At 37.4% G+C, this 10,309-nt stretch overlaps 1 protein-coding gene across 1 annotated transcript; it reads right to left on the bottom strand.

Annotated features, from left to right (window-relative positions):
* Window positions 1-582: 582 nt before the first annotated feature.
* Window positions 583-10,031, bottom strand: STX16 (syntaxin 16). Its single transcript, XM_010013536.1, has 8 exons — window positions 10,025-10,031; window positions 8,696-8,803; window positions 7,108-7,248; window positions 6,429-6,591; window positions 5,393-5,484; window positions 4,118-4,261; window positions 3,554-3,634; window positions 583-1,313 (listed from the first exon to the last, which is right to left on the bottom strand). The coding sequence occupies exons 2-8, from the start codon at window positions 8,786-8,788 to the stop codon at window positions 1,209-1,211; spliced, it is 819 nt and encodes a 272-aa protein (XP_010011838.1). The 5' UTR covers window positions 8,789-8,803; window positions 10,025-10,031; the 3' UTR covers window positions 583-1,208.
* Between the last annotated feature and the right edge of the window lie 278 nt (window positions 10,032-10,309).

The following is a 10,309-nucleotide window of genomic DNA, read 5'->3' on the forward strand; positions in this document are numbered from 1 at the left end:
CCTCTACAATTGCACACCACTTCAGGCCTGAATTAAATCAGGAGTGTTCTATTACTTTGATATGGCCCTAATTTCTCTTTTATGGCCTACAGTAAAGTTTTCCACTGGAAAAAATTAGTGAAATAAACCCCAAATTCTCTACTGAAGGCCTAGTAACATGTCACTTGCATGACATCTCTCATGGTCAGCCAAAGACCATAAACATGTCCTCTTTTGGGCAGACATGTGAAAGAAAATCTTCCGTCAGGAAAAATGGATGCAATATAATATGTAGCAAAGTCAGTTCTTATACAAAACCCGTAACACACAGGACAGATGCACTTGTAAAATAAACAGCTTATACAGCTCGAGTCTGATACCCACTAAAGTGGGTCAGGTAGAGATTCTCTTTCCAGTTTTCTACTCCATTTTTTAGGTTTAACTTCACCACTGCTTTAATGTAATGTCTGTACTTCAAAGTAAAAAAAAGGTACGTGAAAAAATATATATGATCATTCTGGTGAGGAAAAACCTTCCCATGATTACTCAAGCTCAGAAAATTTTTTAATTAACTAAATGTGTTAAAGTACACCAGTGATTAGATCTTGTTATTTACAAGATCAAGTACTACTCTGATTCTTAGTAATGGTGCAGTATCTAAATTAAGATCACAGGGGCTGGTTTACACTCTGGTAGCTAAAAGCTTTCTTTTTTAGCTGTCTATGCAGTTCTTTGGAGTTTTCGAGTCTGGAAGAAAGGAGATTAAGTCAAACATTTTTGTGCCTTAACATATTTTTCATATAGATCAATTTTTGTTATCTAGTCCCCTGACTCAGTAATATGGTTTAAATTTGAAGCCTGTAACAATTGTGACATAAGAATACAGCAGACAACACATTTTTGTTCACAGTAACACACTAATTACTGTACTCACTGGTAAACTTCAATTTTGTAATTATTTTTAAGTACTGGATTTCCAAATAGCTCTGCATAAAGCGCCAGATTATTTGTGTGGGAGCACCAAATTTCCTGACATTCTCCATATAATCCTTACAAGCACCTCACAGACCACCAAACTTGTACTTTAAAGAATTCTACAAAACATTGCACAGACTTTGCACCACAAGGGCTTATACATTCAAAGGCAGCTTTCTGGAGTGCAGGTCCATCCATTCACATTGGGGAAGAAAGTTCACATAAACTCCAAAAATGAGAAAATGAAATGAAACCTAGTGTGACTTGACACCAATAAGAACAACAATAAGGACAATTACTATAACAAACAAAATTAAAATAACAAGCATCTTTCGATTCTTCTTTTGATATTGCTCTGCCTGTAGAAACATAAAAGAAAGAGTTAATACCTAGATTTCTGCAAAGCTACTAAGTACACTAAACAAGAGCCTGTAAGGAAAGCTCATGTATCTCAGAACTGTTCTTTGGCAACCTGACATTTCTTACAATGTCTATTGCAAGCAACTCTCACAAAATAACTCTGGTCTGCACTGCAGGCTCCAGTGAAGGTAAGTATACACTGAAGTCACATTTATCTGTATCAAAGAGCAGACTCTGTAACGAAGAATGCATCCTCATGTTGGTTAAGCAACCTTACTGTGATTTCTTGTCAGCAGTACTAGAGAGGACCCTGTGCCTCCACAGGACACATGAGCTACACAGAAGGACAATACTTCACTTGGAAGAACACTTGGCTATGAAGACCATGGAAACAAGATCAGGCAACTGGGTATGTGAAAGTCTGAAGAGTAAAAGCTGGAAAGGTGTTTTAACTCTTTTTTCTAAGATTCCTGTATATTTGAAGGACATTAAAATTCACAACAAAACTTCATTTTTTAACAGGCATTTTTGTTGTACCTGATTCAGCTGTGCATTTTCATTTAATTTCAATTAAAACTGAAAGCTTTCTTTTTGATTTGGTTCTCTGCTTCATTCCTTCTTTCTTCTAACCACATTTTCTCATCCCTTTCCTCTTTTTCTCAGGGGAATTAAAAGGAGGCAACGTGGAGAAAACTCTCCAAAAGCCAAATGAAAGTCTGCTAATAGAAGCTAAACAAAACAAAACTTGCATTTAATTCTTTTTAAATTAATAAACCTTCAAAATCTAAAGGGAAAAAAAGATATTAATTCTTCTCCTTTATAGTCCCTAGAAAGTAACTATTTATTATCAGATTTGCTAAAGAGGTTTGGACCTGAAACTATGTAACATTCAACCCCTGTGATTATTTACTTAATTAGGCTTCAAGCATCAAAGCCTGACAAAGTATCACAACTGATTCCTATTTTCATGTGAAGCAGGAATTGGTAACTAGTGATTTATTACCACCAGCCTTCTGCAGCGAGTTACTGCAATTTCTGTGAAACTGCTGTCTCGGTAGTTTGTAATAATTATGCCAATTAAATCAGAAAAGAGAAATGGCATTAGCGATGCTAAATCAGAATAAAGCTACCTACAGTATTAGAAACAGCAAGCTATCTGTGTTTGCTATTACTATTCAGACCTGTGTGTGTCTTCCATGGTAGGTGAAGAAATTGCTATGCTGTACTGAAAACAGGTACATATTGCATCAGAAATTCATACTCTAGTCAGCAGTCCACTCAGGGGCTTGCTGATGATTCATTAACTACCATTAACTAGAAACAGAATTGATTCCAACTGATTCATTTATTTCCAGTTCAGTTTGTGCAAATTGCTTGCAATTACTTTAAGCCTTGTTCACCAATGGTCAATGCCTTATTTTAGTGTTCTCCAGTTTACTTTTACCCATAATAAGAATAAACTTATAACCAATGTATTCCACTTTTCCTCAAATGGTACTTTTTGGCTCTCCATATATTAAAAGTCTATGATAATACAAAGAAGTTGAGTGTGTAGTAATATGTCCATGTTTCTAAAACAGAATGTTTTACTTAAGAAGCTTTTGCATAAATCTCTCACTCAGTGTCCAGCAAAGGAAGGACTGAACTGAGCTGACAAGTCAGAATTCAGTTTAAAATCAAACCAAAAAAGCCAACAAACCAAAACAATCACAAAACTCTCTGTTCTGCTCTCAATACAAACTTTGCAGATGTTCATAGTTAAAACTTCACATTAAAAGCGTAAGGCCAGCCCTAACTTCTGACATGTGACAGATGGTAAGAGAAAATATTAAAAAATACTCTTGCTGCTCACATTATTGAGGTAATGTTTTCAAAGGAGGATATATGAGCTCACTGAAATCTATATATCAATAACCAGTCTTATTTCACAAGTGCTGGGCTCTCCAAACAGAGAAGGAATTTCAAATACAACCATCCAGGGCAGCAATACAAACATCAAAGCACGTTGCTTGGATGCCCAGAAAGTTATTTCAGAAATTAACACTTGGCATCAAGCACAACATTAACAGAAGTTACACAGAAAGCTCCTACTACAGTACAGCCGGACATTTTATACTGCACAGCAACCATTTCTGAAAGGGCTGATGTCCAGTTGAAAAATGACTGAATAACTTTATGGCTATTAAATTATAAAAGATTATTAGATATGCAAGGCAGCTTAAGTATTCCATCAGCTTACCTTATGTAGTTGTTTTAGACCCTCTTCAGTTTTCATACATGACTGTTCAACATTGTAGTCAATTCTATCTAGAACTGTTCCCTGAATAAAATGAAGAGAATGAGCACCAAACTGAACCTAAATGAACTTCATAAAGCATTTATTATTATGAGCAGCAGAGTCATTAACAACGCTCACAGCTCACATGTAAACTATGAACTTTTATGGAAGAACTAGCTGGGACTTCACTAAACAACTTCCTTGCTCAATGCGTAACTGGCAGCTCTGTCACGCATCTCATCCCTTAATAATCACCTTACTTTAGGTGCAAGAAATACCCAACAGAACTTTTGCATTCTATTTTTTTAGCCTAACAGCTTATAACCAGTTGGATTTTTATGTATGTATTTATTTTCATTAACTCATCTTCTGGCAGATTTCAAGCAGAGGAAATCTAAGCCTGAAGAGGTAAATTAAGAAAAGCAAGAAGCACATGAAAACAGGATGTTACAACAGGAAGAGTCCGGAAGCCTTAACACTACAAGAAGTCTCCTATTTCTTACTAACACTGTGTTGTCAATGTACCTGTTCTACTATCATTGCTCCCAAGTCCCTAAATATTTCATTGAGATCGGAGATTGACTGTACAATCTGACGGATTTCTCGTTCCCGCTCTTCCACCATTAATGTGTTTTGCTCCACCAGTGCTAGCTGGTCGTCTGTAAAACCCTGTTGAAATAGAAGATTTATATGTTGAACTAACATTAATAGCATGGAAACACTAGAAATCGTTATAAGGATTGTAAGATTTTGTAACACAACAGTCCTTTTGGAATATCCTTAACAGACACGTCTCTAAGAAAAAAAAAAAATGTTGTATTTTGAAGACAGAGTTTCAGGGTCACTAAAAGAACTCAGACAGCTTGAGCAGAGAAAATACAGATCTTGCCTCCTGTCCAAACACACGAGCAACTTTTAAAAATACAATCTGTCTTAAAACAATGTTTTTATTAGAGTACAGAACCAATACCTGCAAGTGTCTAGTAGTTACAGAATATCTACCGATTGATCTTAGAGTCCCATTATGCCAGCAGCAATTCTGATTATTTTTTAATTAACTATAGACACCTTACTGTTTTCAGCTTCCAAGGCCACTCACAACTTAACATTATCCTTCCCCCGTAAGTCTTATTTAGAAACACATGAAGAATCTCTTATATACAAGATTAGCTGAAAAATTGCCTTGACTTTTTCAGCAAGTTTTCAGTTAAACATTAAGCATTTATAGTTTAGGAGTATTTTGCGGCACTATTAGATAGGACACAATAGAGCAGATCCCAACATTGCTTAAAAATGCAATCCCCAAACTCTACAACAAAGTGGGTCTGGTACACCTCTACAACACAGCAACTTAACTGTGCAGAAATAAATCACTACACCATTATTTGCAACAATTTGTAACACTGCAAACCTTCAGTTACACTTTAAAGTTCACTTTAAAGAGTGCCACCTTCCATCCAAACTCAGAATCACACACTTTTCTAGCAACTACGCTTGCATCTGCTCAGAAAGGTGGTATGATAAAAGACAGCACTGTATTTACAGACCTTCTAGTCCCTGTCAGTCAGGTAAGGAGAATCTAGTAGTTAAACTGAGTTCCCTCACACTGCAGCACTGAGGCTGATAACACCATCACAACAGCAATACTAATTAGGAAAATGCATCACAGAAATCTGCAGAAACAGAATTTCCATGTAGCTTGGTGCTCATGGCATACCATTTTGATATTTTCATACTAAGATTAAAGGTACATTAAAAAGTTTCTTCATATTGAACTTCTGTTGTACCATCTTAACTTACTCTATCATAAAGTGTATCATCCTCCCCATCATCCATCAGTGGGACTGAGGTGTCGAAGAAGTGTTTGGATCTTTCTTCTCTACTCTTCATGCCTGTAAAAGAAAAACTATGTTTGAACATAATATTTCTGCACACTGAAATCAAGAGTAAGGTCTGAAGCACCAGACAGAAAGCACAAGAAAGAAAAATCTGGCTAATAAATGACAAACAGAAGTATCTGAATTTTAACTATCACACAGGCTCACTATTTAACAAAGCATAACAAATTCAACGCAACTTATAAGAGTATTAAATCAGTGATCTTAAGTCATTGCTTTTCATGAAGTTAAAAAAATTAGTTAAGTTAAAAGCCTTCAAGTGTGATCACTCAAGGCTATTTTCTAACACATTCTCTTAGGAACATTTCTTGTCTGAACTGTGATGTTAAGTTCCACCTGTGTCATTTATACCACGGAAGGAAGAAATACTTTATCAGTATTAAATTGGAAGATCAAATTTTTGTGGATTTCTTTCAAGATTATTTAAATCTTACTTAGTTGAAAATAGAATTGCACACAATTTGAGATTTTTTAACAGAGGTTATTCCACTTCCAGTCTGTTTATGGACACAGTATTTTAATTTATCTTTAACTACCTTTTGAAGCTTTATCTATCACAGACTACCAATCAACAGCAGGTATCATGTCTGATGACCAATGGCTGCTCCACCAGTGTAACAGAAGTAGCTTTGCAGACCACAATCTGAGAAGCAATTATGCATAAAAATGCGGATGGATGAAATACACTGGGTTTGATATATTTAACTATAAAGTTTCTCCTTTAGCAAGATGAAAGAGAAGTGGAATAAAGCAGTTTGAACATGGGCTGTGAACCAGAACCTCCCAAATTCTAACCCCACTGTAATAAACTTCTGGTAGTCCTGTGTGCATCATTTAACCCTTTTGTCCTTCAGTTTTCCCAACCAAGAAAATCAGCACACCTTAGCTAGTGGTTTCCATAGAAGATGCCCACGTATTACTGTATTGCTTATGCTTACGTTTGAGATAGTCAGACTGTGCATGCCTAAAGTTGGTAGATAGGTCCTGAAGGGACTGTGCTAAGGAAGACACTACATTCCTGAGAACACGCGCTTCTTGTTCTGTACAACTACGTGACCTGCTCTGCAAGACCTGGACTGCTCTCTGACATCTGTGAAATAACTAAGAAAACAATTCCATTAGTAAAACACATACAGCAACAGACACTTTAAGTATCACACTGCAAAAGTTCCAAATGGAAGACGAATGTTTTGATTTCTAGATTTTAAAAATAATTTTCCTACTGCTCAGTGCAATGTTTAAAAGGTATAGAAACACAGAACATAAGAGAACAGGCAACCTAAAGCTAACAGGGTAGTAGAGTAACACAACTACTTCTGCCCAGAGACATTTGCATATGTATGTATTTCTCTGATATCTGTAAAGGTGATTTGATTAAGTCTCCCAATCCTATTCCAAGTAAAGAAGCATACACGTAAGTAAAACAAAGGGGAGGTTAAGTGACCTTTTGAGTAGTTCACTGAGACAGTGAGCAGAGTACTAAGCACAGAGCCCAGGAATTCTGGCTCACTCATACTGATTATAAAAGAAATGCTTTACTCAGAGGAAACCACTGCCTCATCAAGATGCATTGCAGGTATGTCAGGCAGTAGGTTCAGAACTGAAAGCACTCTGTACCTGTGTGATCTCTTGGGTTGTTATTTCTATTGCCCGTTCTTCCTCGCTGCTGTCATCCAGTGTTGGTCTGTTTAGATGCTTATCATGAAGACTGGCTAATTCTTTCATCTTCTGTTTAACCCTGGCAATATCATACTGAATCTAAACCAGAAAAAACAACAATGAAGTGATGTGACTAGTACTTCACAGGAAAAGGTTCTGACAAATGCTAGACAAAAATACTTGAAAGAAATCTGTATCACATAAAAAGCAGACCACAGATCATTAAAAAAATTTAAACACATCAAAAACTGACTAAATAGTAACTGAATACGCTCACATACTGTGAGAATATATGAATTTGCTACTTTAAAACCTACTTTTATTAATCTTAAGGCAAGACTGCTGTTTTCAAATATGCTTCATTAAATTGGAATAATATTTTTATCATTATGTAATGATAAAAGAACCCCTGAATGGGTTCAAACAAAAAGTCTACTGGAAGGGCTAATTTTTCTGTATCCTTCCTTCTAAGTTTCAAAATCATAGAATCATAGAATAGTTAGGGTTGGAAAGGACCTTAAGATCATCTAGTTCCAACCCCTCTGCCATAAGCAGGGACACCACACACTAAACTAGGTCACCCAAGGTTCTGTCCAGCCTGGCCTTGAACACCGCCAGGGTTGGAGCATTCAAAACTTCCTTGGGCAACCTATTCCAGTGCCTCTCCATCCTCGCTGTGAAGAACTTCTTCCTTATATCTAACCTAAAGTCCCCCTGTTTAAGTTTAAAGCCATTCCCCCTTGTCCTACCACTACAGTCCCTGACGAAGAGTCCCTCCCCCGCATCCTTATAGGCCCCCTTCAGATACTGGAAGGCTGCTGTGAGGTCTCCACGCAGCTTCTCTTCTCCAGACTGAACAGCCCCAACTTTCTCAGCCTGTCTTCAAACGGGAGGTGCTCCATCCCCCTTATCCTCCTCGTGGCCCTCCTCTGGACTTGCTCCAACAGCTCCATGTCCTTTTTATGTTGAGAACACGAGAACTGTACACAATACTCCAAGTGAGGTCTCACAAGAGCAGAGTAGAGGAGCAGGATCACCTCCTTCGACCTGCTGGTCACACTTCTTTTGATGCAGCCCAGGACACGGTTGGTTTCTAGGCTGCAAGCGCACACTGCCGGCGCATGTCGAGTTTCTCGTCAATCACCACCCCCAAGTCCTTCAGTGAGAACCACTTTGCTTTGCTAAGGAATTTAGAAACTTCCTGCAGTCTCAAGGCTAAATGCTCAGCATATTTATTCTAACAGTCCCAGTGTATGGTTAATACTGGGCTCCACTGCTGATGCACACCCAGCTTTCTGGAATTTCTGGCCCTAATCTCCCCTTACTCCATTTGCATTCCGTGGTTCAAGATAATCATTCATAGCTTGCCTGATATTTTCCTCTAAACATGGGTGTCAGTTTAGAAAACACCCTGATTTCAATCTTGCTTCTCATACTACTTTATCATAGAACTACTATTTTATCAGCATTAAGAACGTAACTGACAATGCTAATACAACCCTACGTAAGAAATCAAACTCTGTGTTGGATTTGCCACATAACTTACTTCATCTGCTCCATCAACCCATTTGGGAGGTAAGCGTTTTGTTACTCCAATTGCTGCTTCGGGATCTAAACTTATTCCTGACACCAGTGCCATGCGATCATCAGCAAGCTGCAGAAGATAAGAAAAGACAGCAAATTAATTTTACTCAAATTAGATCCAAATCCTTGAGCACCAGGAAAAAATGCCTGTATGCCTTCCCATAAAAATTAACCTCAAAAGTCTGTGCATGATGCAGGTATGATCAAGCTCCACATCTCCCGATTTGTCCCTACATGCTAATGGCCTACATCCTCCCACTTCCTACAGGATCTGAAAGAGGAAAGTTTCTCTTAAATTAAGTTCGTAGCAAATTTTCAAGGAGAAAATACGGTATTGCAGTAAGAATTCAAGTAATTCTCATGTTGGTACATTAGAAAATGATTAACAGCCAAGGGATCTCTAATCAGTGGTGTAGTGTGGTTTATATTGGGCCAGGCAAGTTTGAAAACCTCCAAATAAAAATGTTTATTGTATCTCCAAGAAAGAAAAACAGTATTCTGTGATTGTTCTCAAATAATGCTGTGTTTAGACAGACACTCAGCTACGAGGAACAAACTCCCTTGCAAACTGACATGCAACTAAAATTGTTAAATTATTTACTGGAAATGAATGGCCAAGGCAGTGACCAATCCACACTTCCCTACGACACATACTTGCTACTTCAGCTGTATGGCCTGAGGCAAAGAAACCTGCAGGAAATTGGGTGGATAATTCTCCATAAAATTCCAGAGATTGTCAGAAAGTAAAGGAGACAATGTGCCATCCAGCTTATACACAGCTTTCCACAGAGGGCCGGAGATGGGGAAAGAGTAAAAGAAACCCTTTATCCCAAGTAATAGTCATAATTTGAATAACTCGGGTGCAACAAATCAGATGTTTACACAACTGCAGACTGATGCACACTGATGTACAGCAGTTACAGAGGGGTGTAATTTTAATATTAAAAGGAATTATTTCCTGAAAGCTTATTTTTCCATCCCTGACCTTCTTTCCTGAGCAATAAAGTTTGCACAATTTACACATACCATAAAAAATAGCGAATAGCTTCATTGTACAGTCACTATACCCCCAGTAAACAGTAAGCCAGACCAGGTTATACATGTATCTGTTAATGTAACATTGTATCACAAAATTGTTTTCTCTATGCAGCCTTGTTCTTCTACTGTACACAGAGACACTTCATCCTATATAATGAAATTTAATAAACTGGCAGAATAAAGAAAGGAACATTTTGGCTCAACGATGTACACTTGATGCATTATGGCAAAAATACAATGTGAACAACAATACCTCATCCAGCTCCTGAAGTGATTTGTGGATCCCATCAGCCCCATCCAGTTAGAGACAGCAAAAGGTAACAGGGAAAAAAAAGAGACATAGGGCAGATACAGGGCATGATCAGCCGAGAAAATACTGATTTATTTAAGCATGATGGTTTACCAAGAACAAAACAAACTGGCTTTTAAAACATGACAATTCAATAAATACATCATGTATTGTACTTTTTAAATCAACATTTTGCTTGATGCACAAAGTTTTAACGAAAATATTTCAGTTGCTTGGTAAACAGAAAGC

Source organism: Nestor notabilis, unplaced genomic scaffold (assembly GCF_000696875.1).
Source record: "Nestor notabilis isolate BGI_N333 unplaced genomic scaffold, ASM69687v1 scaffold27884, whole genome shotgun sequence".
Taxonomy (NCBI): domain Eukaryota; kingdom Metazoa; phylum Chordata; class Aves; order Psittaciformes; family Psittacidae; genus Nestor; species Nestor notabilis.